The sequence below is a fragment of the Neoarius graeffei genome, chromosome 9, assembly GCF_027579695.1.
Source record: "Neoarius graeffei isolate fNeoGra1 chromosome 9, fNeoGra1.pri, whole genome shotgun sequence".
Classification (NCBI taxonomy): Eukaryota; Metazoa; Chordata; class Actinopteri; order Siluriformes; family Ariidae; genus Neoarius; species Neoarius graeffei.
Genome location: NC_083577.1, coordinates 33,310,825 through 33,333,779, shown reverse-complemented (window position 1 = coordinate 33,333,779; position 22,955 = coordinate 33,310,825). Strand labels below are relative to the sequence as shown.

The window sequence follows — 22,955 nt, the reverse complement described above, 5'->3', positions numbered from 1 at the left end:
AATGATATAGACACAAAATACCCAAATTTATCAAAAACGATTCATTCATCGATTTCCTCACGAGTGGCAGAGATGGAGTACATCACAGTTTTGATTCTCTATGTTCAGGATGTAGCCCGTATGAAAAATACGCGTGGTGCATTTCCCAGTAAAACGCTTGTGACTCGTGTCACTGCAGTCCTTGCACGGTCAACAACAATAATGCACTATTACTTTGTAGTGTTTACAATACTTCTCACACACACGGTTTACGGTACATTTATTTATTCCCCTTTTACATATACTAGCTCAATATGCATGCCCAACTTTCCGCACATTAACAGTAGCAGGTTGGCAATATGCTGTTTATGCTAGTTGTCGGTTTTGCACCATCCTTGTTGTCTGCACTTTATGCTGTGTGTAGTTAGTCCTGTGATGTTTAATGTAGCACCATGGTCCTGGAGAAACATCGTTTCATTTTAAAGGAGAACTGAAGGCAATTTTTTTATCATCAAAATTCTATTTCTCATGTTATTAAATATCGGAACGCATTTTTGATCGCTATTTTGTTGCTGCTATAGCAAGTTATGAGTGTGTGAAATACGCTCTGTAATATATATCAGTCCATATGTCAAAGCGATGGCCGTAAACGAGATTCGTTGAGACCTGTGCGAGACATCGTTGGACGGAAGTAAAACGTACAGCGGAAGTCAAAGTGACCAACATCTGCCAACGTTGGTCAAATATTTTGTTTGGAAAACAGTTTTCAAAATGGCGGCACTGACACCTGGCTGACACTTCTTCACGTTTCGAAGTCTTGCACGAATCTCAAAGATCGCGCGGATAAGCGATGGCTGCCGCGGACCAAACGAACTAAATTCAACATGGCTAAAAACCGAATAGGCCGATAAGTATAATATTTAACTGCAATTAGTTACCAATACGAGTCACGATATAAGGTTACTTAAACAGAAAATGTAATTGAATAACACGTTAAGAAATAAAGCAAATTTAAAAATGACTTCAGTTCCCCTTTAACTGTGTACCATACCAGCTGTATATGGTTGAAATGACAAAGCCTTAACCTTGTGTCCATATATTTAATAATAATAAGCAAGCCCTAAAATCACTGTTTCCAGATTACAGCTACATGAATTTACAGGATTATCAGGAGTACCAAATTTCTTGTGTAAACACTCCGATGAATCATTTATAAATAAATATATTCACATCCAACTTGATACACAAGGCCCATTGTGCTCAACAGAACCAAGCATCCTTAATCTCCTTGATGTACCGTATTTATCCTTATAGAAGCGCCCTCCCTATTTGACGCACCTCCATGATTTTCAGAGCTAGAATAGTATTTACCAACCATTTTCTTCATTTAACAAACTTTAAATCCAACAAACCACAACAGAGACGTTCAATTTCACCGCTGATTTTTTTTTTTTTACCGGAAATCGCGTTAGTAAACATGGACAGTATAAAATACGGCCATTCACTCTGCTGCGGATATCAATACGGGTGGAGACGTACCTTTTGTTTGCACCACTCTTGTACACGTTTACGGTGAACATTAAATGTTTTTGCAGCCAAGTGTTTGCCTTTCTGCTCTGCCAGTTCTACAACCTTTAACTTAAAACTAGCGGTGAAGGATCGTTTTGAGGACGACATTTTGTTTTGTGAGCTCATAAACATCGACGATGACGTGAATTGTGACGTCACTACAAATAGTTTACTTACCAATGTTATCCTTGTAAGCGAGCTGGACATTGTTTAATTGACTTTTTGGACATATAACTGTATTTTCATGTGTTTCAAAATAAATGTTTTAAATTCCGATGATTCTGTCATGTTCGATTTTTGTCATTTAAGGGTCGAAATTGACACTCCCCCTTCATGTTTTGCATCGCGCCCGGGCGCGTTTATTAGGATAAATACGGTATTCAAGAATTAAACATCGTTCCAGTTGAAGCATGAAAAACACAACCTGAGGTTGCCACTCAATTCTACAAACTGATCCTTGAAAGGTCCTTAAAGGGGACGTATAATGAAAAACTCACTTTTTCAGTGCTTGTGCACATACATTTGGGTATCTGGAGTTTCTACCAACCCACGAACTCTGAAAAAAGACACAGTCGGTTTCTTTCGGGCTACTTATTTCACAAAACATGTGCTTCAACAAGCAGGTTAGATCTCGCCTCCCTTTCTAGGTCACAAGTGGAGCTTATTAGAATTATACAGCTCCCTCATCTGAGCATCTCCACTGATGGCTTGAGAACTGCCTTTATGAATGAATATTCATGAGGAAAGTGCTATCTGATTGGTTGAAGGAAGAGGGGGGTGGGGTGAGCAGTAGCTCGTTATGTCAAGGAACAGGCGCTCAAATCAGCCGTTTTGAACAGGGCTGTTTAGACAGGGTGAGAAGGGAACTGTGGTGCTTTATCCTTAGGGTATTTTGACCAAAATATGTCACAAGAGATCTCATTAAGCCCATGTTTACATTAGACCGTATCAGCGGATCATCAGATTAACGTTTTTAAAACGATTAGTGTGCACACAGCAACACCAATACACGATTTGCGTGCACACAGCAACGCCAATACACGGATACGCTCGGCTCCGCAGGCATCCTGCGCTCCAAATCACTCCGCCCTGAACAGCGAGTGCCCTCTGGAGGGTGCGCACTCCGGCCCTGCGCAGCTCACAGAGCGCGCGAGTGAAGTGCACAAGCCACGATTCGGGACTGAGCCGCTGTGTGTGTGATCCCAGCGCATATCACTTACCACTTGCAAGTGGAAGGATGGCAAGCCTAAAGACAATCATAACTACACAATGGGCAGTATTTGCATCAGTATTTGCAGTATTTTCATACTTTTATACTCTTTAATGAAAGGTGATACAAGGCGGAAGTCCGCGCCGTTTTTCAGCAGTCGCGTCACATGACCAACGCCAGCAAATCAGGAAGGTGGATGTCACAGTGACGTTGTCCAATGAGACGCCAGCTAGAGCTCAGCACAGCGTATCCGCGTATTCTCAATGTTTACACAGCACCGGAGCTGACACGATCTGGATTGAATAAGTGGACGCTGGCGGATTCCCGTTTCCCGGCGTTTCCAGGCGGTTTAATGTAAACGGACAGTGCATCCGCGAAGAAAACGAGACAGATACGGTCTAATGTAAACGTAGCCTAAGACCTCAGGGCACTTCATCAACTTGTAAATGTCAACTTGTCACCTTTAAATGGCCTCAATAATAATAATAATAATAATAATAATGATTTTAAAAAAATGCACTACAGCAGAATAAGTATTTCCTTGTGCTGGCGGAGATGGACAGCACAGGAAGCCATGAAAACTCTTCTGAACAGTGCTGCATTTCATCATAAGCAACACTGAATTACAGACAGTGTAGGAGACTTGGAGCTGAAGACCGGGCAGACAGGATAAACAGGAGCATTATTTATTTCTGAGAGGTTGGAAAGAACATGGCGTTCTGTTTTCTCGTGTCCTGCATTACCTGCTCATCATCCTCCACCACCACCAGGGTCAGCTTGTTCTTTTTGAAGTCTAACCGTGTGATCTTGGGCCTGAGGGAGATGAGAAACATGTGCACACGATGCAGAAAACTTGTACACACAAAATGCTTAGAGATGAAAAAAAAAAAAAAATGCAAAACAAACCAAAACTGCAGATCTGACAACTCCAGTACAATCGTCTTACCAAAAGAACAGGCCGATCTTGGTTTCGCCCTCAAAGACTAGCACTCCAGTAGGAGTCAGTCCCAAACTGTACTCATTTCCATCTCTGGCCTGAAAGGAGAATGAACAAAACTTGCTGGATCGATGCAGATTTGGAAGAGCCATAAGTGAATGTGTTTTTATGCGATTCCATACCCACGTTTCTGAGGAACAGGTCATGTTTACCTTAACCATATGCATGTCAACCCCATACATCTCCAGCCACTTGGCCTTGTTCAGGTAGTTTATCTCAGCCTGTGCAGGCATCTGGCCTCTGGAAGATAGCGAGACCCAATAGAGGAATATTGTCACAGTTATCTTGGGACTGACTGACCCCATGACTCAATATGAAACAAGATCAACGGTGAGCTACTGCTCGCTGACGTCTCTCCCTGCTCTTGCTTACATCAGAATGCAAGCAATCAAAGGAATAGGACACTTATAAAATAAAAAAGAAATAAATTAAAAAAGTTTTTTGAATATTTTGTAAATCCACGCTATACTAGTGCATCTCAAAAAATTAGAATATTGTGAAAAAGTTCAATATTTTCCATCAGTTATTTAAGAAAGTGAAAATGTTATATATTATAGACTCATTACACAAACTAAAATGTTTCAAGCATTTTTCTATTTTAATTTTAATCAGTATGGCATACAGTACAAAAACAAAAAAAAAACCTCTCAAAATATTAGAATTTCATTTCGAGTTTGAGTAAAACAGTATGAACACAGTGTATCTCTCGGTCTAGTTCAGTACACGCAACCACAATCATGGGGAAGACTGCTAACTTGACTGTTGTCCAGATGATGATCACTGATGCCCTCCACAAGGAGGGTAAGCCACAAAAGGTCATTGCTGAAAAGGGTGGCTGGAAAAGGTGCACAAGCAACAGGGATGGCCGCAGTCATGAGAGGACTGTCAAGAAAAGTTGATTCAAGAACTTGGGAGAGCTTCACAAGGAGTGGACTGAGGCTGGTGTCAGTGTATCAAGACATCACGAACAGACATCTTCAAGAAAGGGGATACAACTTCCGCATTCCTAATATCAAGCTACTCCTGAGCCAGAGACAATGTCAGAAGTGTCTTATCTGGGCTAAGGAGAGAAAGAAATGGACTGTTGCTCAGTGGTCCAAAGTCCTCTTTTCAGATGAAAGTACATTTTGCATTTAATTTGGAAATCACGGTTCCAGAGTCTGGAGGAAGAGTGTAAAGGCACAGAATCCAAGGTGTTTGAAGCCCAGTGTGAAGTTTCCACAGTCTGTGATGATTTGGGGTGCCATGTCATCTGCTGGTGTTGGTCCACTGTATTTTATCAAGTCCAAAGTCAACACGGCCATCTACCAGGAGATTTTAGAGCACTTCATGCTTCCATCTGTTGACTGGCTTTTTGGAGATGCTGATTTCCTTTTCCAGCAGGACTTGGCACCTACCCACAGTGCCAAAACTACTACCAAATGGTTTGCTGACCATGATATTACTGTGTTTGATTGGGCAGCCAACTTGCCTGACCTGAACCCCATAGAGAATCTATGGGGTATTGTCAAGATGATGACAAACACCCGACCCAAAAAGACAGATACGCTGAAGGCCACTATCAAAGCAACCTGGGCTTCAATAACACCTCAGCAGTGCTACAGACTGATCACCTCCATGCCACACCACATTGATACAGTAATTCATGGTAAAGGAGCCTCAACCAAGTATTGAGTGTATAAATGAATATACTTTTCAGAAGTTGGACATTTCTGTATTGTAAATCCTTTTTTTGATTGATCTTAGGGAATATTCAAATAATTTGAGATACTGGATTTCTGATTTTCATGAGCTATAAGCCATAATCATCAAAATTAAAACAAAAAAAGGCTTTAAATATTTCACTTTACATGTAATGAATATAGACTATATGAAAGTTTACCTTTTTGAATTAAATTATGAAAAAAGGAACTTTTTCCATGGTATTCTAATTTTTTGAGATGCACTAGTACATTTCATAAATGCATTCAGTCTGTAAATAGGAAGTCGATGTGCAACAGACCTGAAAACGGTATACATGGTATAGAACCCCAAGCTGAAGCTCGGTACCAACTCTCAAGCAGTTGTGATTCATAGCTGCTGAGAAAAAGCTTATGAAAATTTTGTAAATCCACGCTATAAGTTTCGTAAACACATTAAGCCGGTAAACAGGAAGTCGATGTGCGACAGACCTGAAAACGGTATACATGGTATAGAACCCCAAGCTGAAGTTTGGTACCAAGTATCAAGTGGCTATGATTTGGGGTTGCTGAGAAAAAGGGCGTTTTGGATGGACGGAGATACGGACGGACAGAGGTAAACCGGTTCACGCCCCCTTCTTCGGAGCGGGGTTGAAATAAATAATAATTACATTGAATTATGTCCATTTGAAGGACAGCATCTAAACAGGATACCAATAAAGGGTGCAAGTTAAAGTCAGATTAGCTTAATCTGAAGCAAAAATGTGTGGCAGCCTGGGAAAACCATTCACACAGTCAAATTTTCTACTCTGTATAGTACTTCAGACTTTCCTGAACTTTCCCTTTTGCATGTACACTCTCAATAAGACGTTCTTGGATTTTAAAAAAGAGAAAACTAAACTACACAAACAACCTGACTAAAGCATGTACTTCATTAGGACACTTCACCAACAAGGTTTTAGATCCATTAGGCAGACCGGCCGCATATAGCCAAAACTATGTGGACACCTGACCATCACATCTATACATGGGTCTTCCCCAAACACAAGTTTGTGAGCACATACTGTAGCTGTATAGGAGGTCTCAGTTGTACAGGGACCTCACTAATGGTGGATGCTTGTGTGGCTGAATGAGCACAAAATCACACAGCCATGCTCCAAAATCTAGTGGAAAGACTTCCCAGGAGAGTGGATGTTATAACAGCCAAGTGGTGGTGAGGTGTCCACATACTTTTGGCCATAGTGTATATTATAGGCAGAGAAACCACAAATTGGTCTTTGGTGGATTTTTTTTTGGCGGTTTGCTAGAATTCAGTCACGGCAACATCCAAAGGGTTTTCCCAGACCACTAGGCATGTGTTACATCCCTTACGCACTATATTTTAACATTCCTCGCCGACATCATTTATGTAAAAGCAGAAGATTTACAGTATAAAGAATTTTTAAAAAAAGGTAGTGGTGAATAGATCAAGCTTTCATACAAACACAGTAAGATTAGTAGGATTTCGATTTTTAAGTCAAAGATCCGATATCTGGGAACGCCACTGAATCTGCTATGATATAATTCAATTAGATTTAGTAGCCTGTGTTTCTCGATAATCAATTCGAATTTTAAAAACAAAAATAAAAAATGTGTCTTACAAAACTACTCATCCCCCTTGGTGTTTTGTCGCATTATAAACTGGAATTTAAAAATGGATTTTTGGGGTGTTCGCACCATTTGATTTACACAACATGCCTACCACTTTAAAAGGTGAAAATTGTTGTTTTATTGTGACACAAACAATAATTAAAGATTTGGGGGGGACAAAAAATAAAAAAAAAAAAAAATCTGGAGTGTGCTGCTCCAGTTCCTTCAAGTTAGATGGGTTGTGTTGGTGTACAGCAATCTTCGAGTTATGCCACAGATTCTCAACTGGATTGAGGTCTGGGCTTTGATTAGGCCATTCCAAGACATTTAAATATTTCCCTTTAAACCACTCCAGTGCAACTTTAGCAGCATGTTTCGGGTCATTGTCCTGCTGGGACATGAACCTTCGCCCCAGTCTCAAACCTCTGGCTGACTCAAACAGGCTTTCCTCCAGAATTGCCCTGTATTTAGTGCCATCCATCTTTCCTTCAGTCCTGACCAGCTTTCCTGTCCCTACAGATGAAAAATATCCCCACAGCATGATGCTGCCACCACCATGCTTCACTGTAGGAATGGTGTTCTCAGGGCGTTGGGTTTGCGCCACACATAGCGTTTCCCATGATGGCCAAAAAGATCAATTTTAGTCTCATCTGACCAGAGAATCTTCTTCCATGTGTTTGGGGAGTCTGCCACATACTGTTGGGCAGTCTGCCACATACTGTTGGGCAAACTCCAAATGTGTTTTCTTAAGCGATTACTTTTTTTTTTTTTTCTGGCCACTCTTCCATAAAGCCCCGCTCTGTGGAGTGTACGGCTTAAAGTCGTCCCATGGACAGATACTCCCATCTCCGCTGTGGATCTTTGCAGCTCCTTCAGTGTTATCTTTGGCGACCTTGTTGCATCTCTGATTAATGCCCTCCTTACCCGGTCTGAGAGTTTTGGTGGGCGGCCTTCTCTTGTCAGGTTTGTAGTGGTGCCATATTCTTTCCATTTTGCTATAATGGATTTAATGGTGCTCTGTGGGATATTTTTTATAACCCAACCCTGATCTATGCTTCTTCACAACTTTGTCTCTGACCTGTTTGGAGGCTCCTTGGTTTTCATGTTGCTTGCTTAGTAGTGTTGCAGAGTCAGGATCCTTCCAGAACAGGTTGATTTATACAGACATCATGTGACAGATCATGTGACACTGATTGCACACAGATGGATCTTAATCAACTAATTATGTGACTTATGAAGTGAACTGGTTGGACCAGCTCTTATTTAGTGGTTTCACATGAAAGGGGGTGAATAAATATGCACACTAGATTTATTTTTTCATCTTAATTATTGTTTGTGTCACAATAAAACAATTGTCACCTTTAAACTAGTCGGCATGTTGTGTAAATCAAATGGTGCTAACCCTCCAAAAATCCATTTTAATTCCAGCTTGTAATGCGACAAAACACCAACAGGGACGAATACTTTTGCAAGACACTGTATGATTGTTTCCTCAATTCATTTGAATCGTTGCCTTTTTAAAACAGTGGTCGAAATGAAGGTGTTGCAGATCCATCAGCAGGATCCACCAGGACTGGCCACATCATGTGTAGATTATTACACACAACTGGATCTGGTGGTCATAACTCACCCCCAAACCAGCAGGGTTAACAGTTCCCCAGGACAGAAGGCAGGGAAGAAGGATATGGACATAATCTAAGGAGATAGCCTGTGGATGACACCCGTACACTTCCTTCACCTGCTTCCCATTTCCTGTCTTGATACTGCAGTCAATTTTTTTACACAGTGAACTCTGCCACAGTTACCTGCAGTCTTTCCAGGCATTGTAGATAGCCACCTCCATCTCTTCCGTCTGCTCCGGGACAAAGCGGAACTCTGACACCAGGTCAAGGCCATGCTCTGCAGGGTCACAGTCACCCAGCTCAGCTGAGAGGGGTCAAGAGGGCAAAGGTTAATACCCAAGTGCTCAGTGGAGCTGGACAGGAACTTGTTTGATTTGTGGATCATAGAGAATTCTCACACACACCAAAAAAAAAAAAAAAAAAAAAAAAAAAAAAACAAGCCAAGAAAGGAATAAACACGCTTTGGGATGTGGTGTTTTAGGAAAATCATCAAAGACGGGGTGGTGTGACGCAGGCCGACGTAAAGCACAGTTCCTGTTACTACCCTACAGTTTCTCTTTTTCTAGTAACAGCACATCTTGAAATGTGTTCGTGCTCTTAAAAACACAGCCATTTGCTTTTCATTTATTAATTAAAAGATTGTTAGTTTCTGTTATTGCTTACGTTACACAACAGCTGTGAACAGTCATTCTTTCACCAGTCTCGCTTTTTCACTTAAAGTTATAAAGACAAACAAAATGCAGCAAACTGGAACGCACCCCTCATGAAAACTATCCCAGATCAGAAAACAAATTTACAGCTTTACCTCCAACAATTACAAAGCGCAGACACCAGAGACTCCTCCCTCAAATAAACATCTCTTTACCAAATGCTTCACATCAAATAAAATATAAGGTTCTTTAAAATACATTTATCATTAGGCTTCGATTACGTGGGCAGTCCACCATAGTGTGTTAGTCAGTATAAGACATGTAACGATATATTGTGTGATGATAAATCGCAATACAAATTTAGTGACCATTCCAATTGATTGCGGGGGGGATCAAAATCACGATTATCAGGCTGTGTAATCTCTTCATTTTTCCTGGCTGTAATTTTGTTGTTTAAACAGCAGAGGGTGCAATAACGTAAAATAGCAGGAATACATGTGACTTCACTGTAGGCAGAAGTAACACAGCACTAATGCCGTGAAAACATACAAAACAGACCGAAAATGTGAAAGAGCTGTTGTGTGACTGACTGTAGAAACAGATTTAACAATAAATCAGAGCTCCCTTTTTAGTGACTGCTGAAATCTAAAGAAAAAAAAATGGAGGTCGTACAAATGTTCGGAAAAGTTTAATAGGAAAGACCTATTTGTTTTTAATATTTTGTAAACAGACTATTTTAGTTAATAGGCCATTACATTTTACTCCAAACTTTACTATCCATCCATCCATTATCTCTAGCCGCTTATCCTGTTCGACAGGGTCGCAGGCAAGCTGGAGCCCATCCCAGCTGACTATGGGTGAAAGGCAGGGTACACCCTGGACAAGTCGCCAGATCATCACAGGGCTGACACAGAGACAAACAGCCATTCACACTCACATCTACGTTCGATTTAGAGCCACCGATGTCTTTGGACTGCAGGGGAAACCGGAGCACCTGGAGGAAACCCACGCAGACACAGGGAGAACATGCAAACTCCACACAGAAAGGTCCTCACCAGCTGCTGGGCTTGAACCCAGGACCTTCTTGCTGTGAGGTGACCATGCTAACCACTACACCACCATGCCACCCATCCAACCTTTACTAAGGAGAGCAAATTACTGTTGGTTAGTAAGAAAATGAAATTCTCGGCACAAAGTCAAACACGTAGGTGATGAACCCCGCCAAGGCTGCGCCTTGTTGCCGATCCTGTTTGTGATATTCATGGATGGGATCCCAAGGCGCAGCCAGGGTAAGGAGGGTGTCCGGTTTGGGAACCTCAGAACTGCATCTCTGCTTTTTGCAGACAATGTGGTTCTGTTTGGTTCTTCACAGCATGACCTTCAGCAAGCACTGGAACGGTTTGCAGCCGAGAGTGAAGCGGCTGGGATGAGAGTCAGCACCTCCAAGTCTGAGGACATAATTCTCTGCCAGAAAACAGTGGAGTGCTCCCTCCAGGTTGGGAAAGAGTTGCTGCCCCAAGTGAAGGAGTTCAAGTATCTTGGGGTCTTGTTCACAAGTGATAGTAAAATGGAGCACGAGATGGACAGGCGGACTGGGGGCGGCGTCAGCAGTAATGCGGGCGCTGTACCGATCAGTCATGATGAAGAGGGAGCTGAGCCAGGAGGCAAAGCTTTCAATTTACCAGTCAGTCAATCTTCATCCCAACCCTCACCAATGGTCATGAGCTTTGGATAGTGACAGAAAGGATGAGATCACAGATACAAGCAGCTGAAATAAGCTTTCTCCGTAGAGTGGCTGGGCTCACCCTTAGAGACAGGGTGAGGAACTCAGACATTCGGAGGGATCTCGGAGTAGAGCCGCTGCTCCTTCATGCCAAAAGGAGTCACCGGAGGTGGTTCGGGCATCTGATTAGGATGCCTCCTGGGTGCCTTCCTTTGGAGGTTTTCCAGGTACATCCATCTGGGAGGAGACCTCGGGGTAGACCCAGAACACGATGAAGAGATTATATACATCTCATCCGGCCTGGGAGCGACTTGGGATCCCCCAGGAGGAACTGGAAAGCATTACTGGGGAGAGGGACGCCTGGAATACCCTGCTGCCACCGTGACCCGACTTCGGATAAGCGGAAGAAAATGAATGGATGATTTAAGTTGATAAAGAATGGGGGGGGGGAATAATGACCACCTCTTTTGATGATAATTTTCATTAATTTTTTTTTTCAAAAACATCATGAGAAAATCTGAATCGTGAACTCAATATTATGATTCGAATCAAACTGATTTGGGTAAATAATTACATATTTACGAAAATAGAACGTTCTAAAGGGTTCAAGCACAACTGTAGATCTCACGCTGAGGAGCAAAGCCTTTACACATGAGCTAGAGCTGGGCGATAAATCGATTTTATAAATTAATTCGAATTTACAGTTAAGGATGATGTGTTTTTATGAAAATCGGTTTTCCCTCAGTTTTAACCTCCGCCACTGACGCTCCCCTCTGCACATGTGCAGAACAGATCGGGCAGCAGGGACGGATTGGGCAGTGACACTATAGCCCTCCTCTCGCGCACTTGCCATAGACACACACAAACAACATGGCAGCGATTGAGGGAAAGCTGCAACTTGTGCCCAAGAAAGGAGTAACTTCCTCCGTGATGTGGAATTGGTTCAGTTTTGCGGCGTTGGACGCAGACCAAACAAGTCCTCGTTGTGCGTTTGAAAACGGTTGCTTCCAAAGGAAGCAGCACGATGAATTTATTCCAACCCCTTAAACAGAAGCACGCAGCGGAGTGAGAGAAGTGCTGCTCCCAGTGGAATGAACACAGCCACAGCACGAGCGCACCATCCAAAGTAAAGCAAGCAACCGTCCCGGACACATTTTCGAACTGTGTGCCTGATGATCAGAATGCGGCGCGGTGGAAGCAATCACAGATGCTATCGCGATGTTTATTGCAAAAGACATGGTGCCACATATGGTGGAAAAGTCGGGATTCCCCCCCCCCCATTTTGTCAGTTTTATCGAAAAGGACACAATTTTTTTTTTTTTTTTTTCACGGTCCAAATCCTGCGCTCTGATTGGCTGGGGAGTAGGTCTGTATCCTACGGTACGGACCCCAGTTACGGACCTCTGGCGACTCGCTCGTTCACAACAACATACATTTATCTTTTTTTTTAACAAGATTTATTTATAAGATTATCAAAAATCTTATAAATTTTTGCCAGCATTTCTCAGGAGAATAGCATTAATTTTACATCATGGATAGCGATAACGACAGTGTTCGCAGCGAAAGCGAGTTTTACTACCCTGAGGAAGAAGAAATAAAAGAAAACATTTCAGGAGAAAGCTAAAAACCTCTAACTGTTGCTAACGCCAAGCAAAAACATGACTGAATCCTGAATGCCTCCTATTTGCATAAATGGGGGACTACATAAGCGGCAAAATGTAGGTTTTTTCCTGCTATGGAAGTGCACTTGTATACCGAGGAGGAAGCCATTTGCATTACAGCCGTGAATGAGGATTCAAAATGGCGGCTCGGCTCAGGTTTTCCCTTTTGGGCGCTCTCGTTTTCTGTTAGAATTTGGTAAAGAAAAAAATTAATATATTATTTACCAGCTTAAGGTCGGTCCGTATGGTGAAATACCGTCACCTCGGCCTTGAATACTGACCTCGGCCCAGAGGGCCTCGCTCAGTACTTTCAAGACCTCAGTCAGGCTATTTCACCATACAGACCTCCCAGCTGGTAAATTAAAAAAAAAAAAAGATTAAGTTTGAGGGTGCATTGTGTCAGTTTGAAACTAAGCTATGTTGGAGGAAGCTTTCTAAAAGTTACTGCATGTTCTCACTGTTTACAATGGCATAGTCTGCCATCTCATCTACAAGCTTGTTTTTGGCTTCTTTTTGGTTTCTGGTTGCACTTTAACCCCAAAGGGGAAATTTAAGTGAAAACAAAATAAGGTAAAACTTGTTTTGAACCATTTCTTTGTCATCTGTAGTTTGATTTTTAGTAGGGTGGAAAAAAATTCGACTAAAATCGAAAATCTGATTTTTTGTGAAAAAAAAAAAAAAAAATCGAATAATTTTTTTTTAGGCCATATCACCCAGCTCTAACATGAGCTGAACGAAATGATTGAGGATTTTTTTTTTTAAAGGCTGACATGGAGGGATGCTGTACTCTAAAAACAACCACGTATTACACCATGGATCATGTCTGAACAGGTCTTACACAAACACTACTTTCAAAACATTAAACCAAGTCTGATTTCAGAAGTGATACAAACTCACCGGCCAATCAAACGCAGTTTATTCATACGATGTTTGGGGGAATAGCTGGGGACTGGCTAATCGAGTTTCTCTCTGAGCATGAGGAACTGCACAATAAAAGCAGCTTTCTTTCAGTAGCTTCCTCCCTGTGTGAGCTACGTTTGAAGGGGGTTTGGAAGACACTTAACACCAAAATGTGCCGAGGGACAGTTTATGCCTTTCTCACCCAAAGAAATTCAATTTGTACAGCGTTTCCTGTCTTGACTTACCCTGCAGAGAGAAGGCTGCCAACTCCACCGCTGTATTGAAAGGACACTCTAACCTGGGTTTAAATCAGGACACAGTTTTGTTAGCTTCCTTTACCTAGGAATGATTTTTTTTCCCCTAAAATGCATTAACAAAAAGTCATGCTACGTACATTATAAAGGTGGGAAAACTATATTTCTTACTTTGCCTAAGCCTCTGACATCACTTCTGCAGGGTTTTTAAAACCAAAGTCATACTTCATTGCCATTTAACGTGCCAAGTATGCATGTCTTAGCATGAATAATTTAGATTACATTAAAATGTTAAAGTGCATATCCTGGACCAATTTAGGGTTTTTTATTTTATATGAAAGCATATCCCTTTACACACTCATCCAGAAGGGTAATTTTGCACAAGGCTATCTGTCTACAGCAGAAAAAAATAAAACATGTCTGGAAAAATCCCAAGGGAGTCTGGAGCCAGATTCGTGACGTCACCTGCGGAAGCACCAACAGGTTGCACGGTTTCAGTGCACAGCCTGTGTACAGCAAGTTTAGCAGCTAGCAATTTTGCACTGAAATATGGAATTGTCACCTGAGCACAATGTTACTTCACGTTTGGATGAAGAATATAATGAGATGTCAGAATTGGGGCTTCATCTGTTTGGATTTGATGATGATTCAAGTAGTGAAGATGACCGAGACAACACCGGGGACGTAAATAATACGGTCGTTTTCTCATAAACGAACCAGCGCTGACGTAGGATTCAGAAGGAGGAGTCCCGCACGTGACGTCACGAAAATCAATGTTTGCTGGGAAATCCAAATGCCAAGTTTTTTCAGAGACGGACCAATTCACCTCAAATGGCTCGATTTCAACTGAATTTTTCTGGTATTGTGCAAGGTAAAAAAAAAATTGCACAAAAATGTGACAGATATTTGACCAAAGTTTAATATAAAATAGGAGAATTACATTGATCTTGCTCCTGAATTTACCCGTGATATGCACTTTAAGGCAACATAGTGCTTTAATTATGATTAAATAAAGGAAATCACACACATCCTTGATGATGGCTGTAATGATGAAGCTCCACAACACAAATGTCATGGGATTCCTAAATGCTACCAACATCTGGTACTGAAAAATTACAAAAACACCGCTTATGGATGTAAATAAGTTAATTCCAGTGCTCAAAGCATTCTCCCCTGAGAAGCTTGGCCTACTGATTACAGTGGAACATGCATGATACAAAACAACCAACCAGTTTAATGCAAGGATCTCTACATTATTGGGTTACTCAGAAATAAATTAGGCAGCAGAACAGAAAAAGTAGATTAAAGAGAAAATCGTAAACCAGCTGAAGGCTTTTGCTTACTTGCCACTGAGGATGTCCTGCTTCAGCTGCAGCACAAACAGGTATCTGAAAAAGAGTCAATCACGGTCAGTCTGGAAGCCCAGTTTACACTTGAAAGACGTTTTAAAATGAAAGTGAAGCAGAAACGCACCGTGTTAACTCCTCATGCAGGTTGTTGGGCTCGGAGGAATAGAACTTAACCCGCATGTGGAGACAATACGGAGGACCGACTGAAGCACAGAAGACAAACCAAGAACAAAAGTCAGAAGCAGGAAGGCAACTAAACAGTTTCTTTTTAAGCAATTGTTTACACAACTGTCTGAGTGATTAATAAACTTAAGATTTCAATGACAAATCTATCCAATTAAAACTAACAAGAAGCTTTGGAATGGAAATGGGGGATGGACGGAAACACAGATGGAAACAGTGACATGACGGTGACAAAAATGGGGACATGAGGATGGAAGGAAATAGGAAAATGGAGGAATGGATTTGGGATGAATAGAAATGGGAACCTGGAGATGTATAGAAATGGGGATGGATAGCAGATGGATGAAAATGGTAACGTGGGAATGGATGAAGGAAATGGGGAAATGGAGGGATGGATTTGGGATGTACATAAATGGGGATGGATTGCAGATGGATGGAAATGGTAACGTGGGAATGGGGATGATGGAAGGAAAAAGGAAAAAAATTGAGGTATGGATTTAGGATGTACGTACAGTTAGGTCCATAAATATTTGGACAGAGGCAACATTTTTCTAATTTTGGTTCTGTACATTACCACAATGAATTTTGAACAAAATTCAGATGCAGTTGAAGTTCAGACTTTCAGCTTTAATTCAGTGGGTTGAACAAAATGATTGCATAAAAATGTGAGGAACTAAAGCATTTTTAAACACAATCCCTTCATTTCAGGGGCTCAAAAGTAATTGGACAAATTAAATAATTGTAAATAAAATGTTCATTTCTAATACTTGGTTGAAAACCCTTTGTTGGCAATGACTGCCTGAAGTCTTGAACTCATGGACATCACCAGATGCTGTGTTTCCTCCTTTTTAATGCTCTGCCAGGCCTTTACTGCAGCGTTTTCAGTTGCTGTTTGTTTGTGGGCCTTTCTGTCTGAAGTTTAGTCTTTAACAAGTGAAATGCATGCTCAATTGGGTTGAGATCAGGTGAGTGACTTGGCCATTCAAGAATATTCCACTTCTTTGCTTTAATAAACTCCTGGGTTGCTTTGGCTTTATGTTTTGGGTCATTGTCCATCTGTATTATGAAACGCCGACCAATCAGTTTGGCTGGATTTGAGCACACAGTATATGTCTGAATATCTCAGAATTCATCCGGCTGCTTCTGTCCTGTGTCGCGTCATCAGTAAACACTAGTGACCCAGTGCCACTGGCAGCCATGCATGCCCAAGCCATCACACTGCCTCTGCCGTGTTTTACAGATGATGTGGTATGCTTTAGATCATGAGCTGTACCACGCCTTCGCCATACTTTTTTCTTTCCATCATTCTGGTAGAGGTTGATCTTGGTTTCATCTGTCCAAAGAATGTTCTTCCAGAACTGTGCTGGCTTTTTTTAGATGTTTTTTTTTAGCAAAGTCCAATCTAGCCCTTTTATTCTTGAGGCTTATGAGTGGCTTGCACCGTGCAGTGAACCCTCTGTATTTGCTTTCATGCAGTCTTCTCTTTATGGTAGATTTGGATATTGATACGCCTACCTCCTGGAGAGTGTTGTTCACTTGGTTGGCTGTTGTGAAGGGGTTTCTCTTCACCATGGAAATTATTCTGCGATCATCCACCACTGTTGTCTTCTGTGAGTGTCCAGGTCTTTTTGCATTGATGAGTTCACCAGTGCTTTCTTTCTTTCTCAGGATGTACCAAACTGTAGATTTTGCCACTCCTAATATTGTAGCAATTTCTCGGATGGGTTTTTTCTGTTTTCACAGCTTAAGGGTGGCTTGTTTCACCTGCATGGAGAGCTCCTTTGACCGCATGTTTTCTTCACAGCAAAATCTTCCAAATGCAAGCACCACACCTCAAATCAACTCCAGGCCTTTTATCTGCTTAATTGAGAATGACATAACGAAGGAATTGCCCGCACCTGCCCATGAAATAGCCTTTGAGTCAATTGTCCAATTACTTTTGGTCCCTTTAAAAACAGGGTGGCACATGTTAAGGAGCTGAAAATCCTAAACCCTTCATCCAATTTTAATGTGGATACCCTCAAATGAAAGCTGAAAGTCTGGACTTTATATAACTATAACTTGAATATGTTTCAGTAAACAGGTAAAAAAAAAAAAAATTTGTGTCAGTATATGTGTGTCAGCCAAATATATATGGACCTAACTATAAATAGGGATGGACTGCAGATGGATAGAAATGGTAACCTTGGAATGGGGATGGATGGAAGGAAATGGAGGGATGGATTTGGGATGAATGGAAATGGTAACCAATGGGGATGAATTGCAGATGGATGGAAATGGTAACCTTGGAATGGGGATGGATGGATGGAAGGAAATGGGGGATGGATTTGGGATGAATGGAAATGGTAACCTGGGGGATATACTGTATGTAAATGGGGCTGGATGGAAATGGTAACAAATGGAAGGAAATGGGAAAATGGGGGGATGATTTGGGATGAATGGAAATAGGAAATGGTAACCTGAGAATGGGGATGGATAGAATGGGGATGCATGGATGGATGGTCCAAACAAATGAATGCTATCCAACTTAAATATAAAACATTTAAAGGCTAGAAAGGCATTGACTATAACATTATATTTTTAGGAGACGATAAACACATTTTTCTTAAATCCTTAAAAGCTTAAAAAACACTTGAACGCAGGCTAACTGCTAAACCCTTTATACTTAACGACAACCTCAAATGTGGGACTTGTTTAAAAAAGAGGGCTCAAAAACAAAACAATTGAAGCTTGGTGTGTGTAAAGAGAAGTCAGAGAGCCTCCTGTAAGAAGCCCAGCTCGTTCTCTTCATTCACACAGAGCTCAATGGCCTTACAGGCATGAGTTCTAATCTAGTGCTTGTTTTTTCCCCCCTCCAGAAGAGTATGAGCCATTCGAATGCAAGCATGGGGCACAATAAAAAGGAAATAAATATATAAAATGTTCCGGCAAATGATGGTACAGACTACTTACTTTTGACTTGCTTTTTAATGCTTTTCGTCACATCCAACCAGTGCTGCAAAGATATAAACAATCAGAGTTCGGTATGTCATGCCAGGCCAAGCAATTAAAAAAAAAAAAAAAAAAAGGAAAAAGAAAAAAATCTATTCTCAGGAGAACTGAATTAAGACTGGCTTTAAAACAGTTTGTGAGATGACGACAAAGCAGTATTGAGGAACACGACTTTTTGCTCTTACACGAGTGTGTGTGTGTGGGGGGGGGGACAACTTGTGCTGATGGAAAATTGAAAGTCTCCATCTCCTCTCCCCCACATTCCTCTCATCACTCCTCCCTCTATCTCTCTGTCATCAAGCCTAGCCTCTACATTATAAAACATGCTTTGCATAACCTCCGTCATTACATCGCAGTGCTGCTGAATTTGACTGATCGTTCAGAATGTGTTGATTAATTGTCTAGTACAGTACAGCTCAGTAGTTCTGGCTGCTAGCATTTCTACATGTTTTTTATATTATATTATATTACACTACCGTTCAAAAATTTGGGGTCACCCAGACAATTGTGTTTTCCATGAAAAGTCACACTTTTGCCGCTTTTCCACTACCAGCGCGGCTGAGTTGGGCCGAGCCGTGCCGTGCTGAGTTGGGCTGAGTCGAGCTGAGTGGGGCTGTTGGAGTTGCATTTCGACTACAACCGCGCTGAACCGTGCTGGCTGGAAGTGGGTGGACACATTGGGTGGAGTTAGCGAAAGTGGGTGGACGTCACGTGATGTCGTTAGGCGGCGCAAACAGTGACATCAGTGACCTTTTAAGCGATAGTCTCACGACCCGGATAGTAAACAATAAACATGGAGGACATGGAGTCGTTAGTGTTGCTGGTCTTGGTTCTGTGGCTTGTTGTCACCGACAACGCCAACAGATACTGGCAAGAGCGTATAGATGAGGCGAGGCGCATAAGGCTTCAGAAATTCTCATAATTCGTAATTCTTCTTCTTCCGGGTTTACGGATCCCAGCATGCTCGCGGGGCATGTGTGGGCGTGTGAGGACACTCCTCACCAATCAGTGCACAGGGGAGTGTCTCCTCACGCCCCTAGCCCCACTCGGCTCGGTTTGGCTCGCTTCAGCCCCACTCCAAAACCATGCGAGTTTTGGGTGCTGAGCAGGGCTGAAGCGAGCTGAGTCGTGCTGCTCTAAGGTAGTCGAAACGCGAGCCGTGTCGGGCTGAAGTGAGCCGAAAAAGGGTAGTGGAAAAGGGCCATTTTATTCACCACCATAAGTTGTACAATGAATAGAAAATATAGTCAAGACATTTTTCTGGCCATTTTGAGCATTTAATCGACCCCACAAATGTGATGCTCCAGAAACTCAATCTGCTCAAAGGAAGGTCAGTTTTATAGCTTCTCTAAAGAGCTCAACTGTTTTCAGCTGTGCTAACATGATTGTACAAGGGTTTTCTAATCATCCATTAGCCTTCTGAGGCAATGAGCAAACACATTGTACCATTAGAATACTGGAGTGAGAGTTGCTGGAAATGGGCCTCTATACACCTATGGAGATATTGCACCAAAAACCAGACACTTGCAGCTAGAATAGTCATTTACCACATTAGCAATGTATAGAGTGGATTTCTGATTAGTTTAAAGTGATCTTCACTGAAAAGAACAGTGCTTTTCTTTCAAAAATAAGGACATTTCAAAGTGACCCCAAACTTTTGAACGGTAGTGTATTTTTTTTTATTTTGCGAACAGCTAATTCACAGCAACATGTCACAGATGCTGAACGCAAACCAATAAAAGGAGTCGTCTCGAGTGTCAGCTCTTTGGAACAATCAGAGCTTTTAGGATGAAAGGCTTTGCAGTTTTTCAGTAAAATGACAAAAAAGGTACAATTTGTGTCTTAGACTGCCTTTCAGATTTTAAGTGTAGGACACCCAATTATTTTTGTTTAATGGACTGAAAGCTACTGAATTCAAATTACATACTTCCAATTTTAGTTTTTTTTTATAACTAGAACAATTAATTAATTTTGGGCCACGTGGCCCTCAATTCTCTGCTATTTTTTCCTGCTTCACCATGACCCAATTCAAGATACTACGTCATGCATCACATGGTGGGCTTCCCCTGTTCGCGCAAGGCATTGTGGGATACAAATTTGAAACCGGAGAGAAAAATGGAGGACGTGAGTGTGTGTGAATGAAAATGTGAAAGACCGACTGCAGTAATGGAAAGCAAGAAGAAAAGACGTTATGTTGTGAAGGAAAGGAAACGCAGGACCAAACTAATAAATATCGGCCGTCAGCGAGCACCTCGGTGTGATCAGCTGTTCGTTTAGTGACAGAATGATGGAACGGTTAGTGCACGGTCAAAGGTAAACCTGCAGATGGCAGTAATGCAACACTGTGGATGCCAGCTGCCGTAAAACCCAAAAGATGAAGGTGGTAAACCTGCACATGCGCATACGGACTTCCTCTGTCTGCTTGACTGCGTGAAGCGAGCAAGTTCATGCGCATTATTTGCTTTAATCCCCTCAAATTAAATAACTTCCCAGACACAGAATGGGCTGATATTTTGTGAGATATTATAGAAATAAACAAAGTCACAATGACCAAATTTCAGAGGGAACTAAATTTCACCCATTTTATGAAATCGAAAGGCCGTCTAGCTTTAAAAAGAAAGAGAGAGAGAGAGGCTGGTGAAGGAACGATTGTTCAGATTTGTTATAATGTAAATAACAGGAACTAGCTTGATTTGCGGCAGTACAAGAATATTAAACTTCACCATAAACTGATGTTCTTTAATAAAATAAAATTTTCATGGTGCAGTTTCCATCAAATCCTGCGCTCTGATAGGATACGGACCCGCTCGCCAGCCAATGATAGGGACCCCAGTTACGGACCTCTGGCGACTCACTCGTTCACAACAACAAACATGGTAGCAATTTTTGACAATATTTATCTTTTTTTTAAATAAGATTTATTTATAAGATTATCAAAAATCTTATAAATTTTTGCCAGCATTTCTCAGGAGAATAGCATTAATTTTACATCATGGATAGCGATAACGACAGTGTTCACAGCAAAAGCGAGTTTTACTACCCTGAGGAAGAAGAAATAAAAGAAAACATTTCAGGAGAAAGATAAAAACCTAACCAACTTGCTAACGCCAAGCAAAAACATGGCTGAATCCTGAATGACTCAGTTTTGTATAAATAGGGGACTACATAGGCGGCAAAATGCAGTTTTTTTTCCTGCCATGGAAGTGCACTTGTATACCGAGGAGGAAGCCATTTGCATTACAGCCATGAATGAGGATTCAAAATGGCGGCTCAGCTCGGTTTTCCCTTTCAGGAGCTCTCGTTTTCTGTTAGAATTTGGTAAAGAATAAAATAAATATATTATTTACCAGCTTAAGGTCGGTCCGTATGGTGAAATACCGTGACCTCGGCCTTGAATACTGACCTCGGCCCAGAGGGCCTCGCTCAGTACTTTCAAGACCTCGGTCACGGTATTTCACCATACGGACCTCCCAGCTAGTAAATAACTTTTTTTAAATGCAATTTTTGGCAAATTGTTGTGGCATAAAGGAATAAAATAATGTGCTGTTATAATTAACAATTATTCGGTGAAGGTGAAGTGAATCGAACCGAACCGCTGAAGGTGAACTGAACCCAAGTCGAGGTTATTATTCACCAATATTCACTGAGCCTGAGGTGGATAATTGTTTTAGTATAAATACACAGGCGATTTATTTATTTTAAATAATCATATTTTTTAAAAAAAACAAAAAAACACCCCTTTCAAACTTCAAAAGTGGCATGCAAATGTAATAACGGTGTGCAGACTTGTCACTTTTCGATGCCGAGTCACATAAAATACTGTGTTTTGAAATCAATAAAATAAAAAAAAATTAAATCACAATCCCACCTTACCTCTGAATACATTTAGACCAAACTTCGTAGCATCTTTAGTGCTTTTAGGAACAGCGTTTTCTTTCATAACCTGCAATTCCTCCTCATATATGGTGACAAAGCAATCAGCCACTGTTTTGTCGAATCTCAAGGTGGTTCTCGAGAAATAGTCAGAATTTCTCGACCAATCAGCATGTGCGATTTTCTATCACCACCACCTGCGTATTTACACTAAAGGAGAATGATCAGCTGCATGGTGGTAATAATCACCACACCACCCTGCTGTTGATTCTTTTCCTAAAACAGCATGCCCCCCTTCATGCTTTTACATCATGACCCGACACGTTCATGGCCATTTTATCAGATGTTACAGATGCGCCTCTTACCGGCACTTGTGCAGAATCCATGAAGCGCAGACCAAAGTAATCTTTCTCAATGATATCCAGGTGATACATGATCTGGTCAAACAGCTCCTCACCTTTGGCTTTTTTCTGTTGAGAGATGAAGCAGTTTCAGGTCTCTGAAGACTAAGGCCTTCTTTATTTACATTCATCATCAATGACAGAAGAGTCATGACCTTCAGACGGTTTATAGTGATGACGTAAAGGATTTTGAATGAAACTGCAATACATGAGAAGACGTTCAGGAACACTAGTCAAGGCAAATCCTTAACTACACCGTTTGTACAAAAAAAAAAAAAAAAATTT

The 22,955-nt window shown here is 41.4% G+C and overlaps 1 protein-coding gene across 6 annotated transcripts in view; it reads right to left on the bottom strand.

Annotated features, from left to right (window-relative positions):
* The window catches only part of epb41l5 (erythrocyte membrane protein band 4.1 like 5), a 151,282-nt gene that overhangs the window by 103,844 nt on the left and 24,483 nt on the right, over positions 1 to 22,955 (bottom strand). For all 6 annotated transcript variants that reach the window (XM_060929323.1, XM_060929326.1, XM_060929325.1 and 3 more), the window contains exons 3-11: positions 22,635 to 22,739; positions 18,358 to 18,400; positions 15,347 to 15,425; positions 15,217 to 15,261; positions 13,865 to 13,917; positions 8,869 to 8,989; positions 3,908 to 3,995; positions 3,705 to 3,793; positions 3,502 to 3,571 (exon numbers count right to left, since the gene is read on the bottom strand). In XM_060929323.1, the coding sequence (XP_060785306.1) occupies positions 3,502 to 3,571; positions 3,705 to 3,793; positions 3,908 to 3,995; positions 8,869 to 8,989; positions 13,865 to 13,917; positions 15,217 to 15,261; positions 15,347 to 15,425; positions 18,358 to 18,400; positions 22,635 to 22,739 (693 nt within the window). The remainder of the gene's footprint in view (positions 1 to 3,501; positions 3,572 to 3,704; positions 3,794 to 3,907; positions 3,996 to 8,868; positions 8,990 to 13,864; positions 13,918 to 15,216; positions 15,262 to 15,346; positions 15,426 to 18,357; positions 18,401 to 22,634; positions 22,740 to 22,955) is intronic.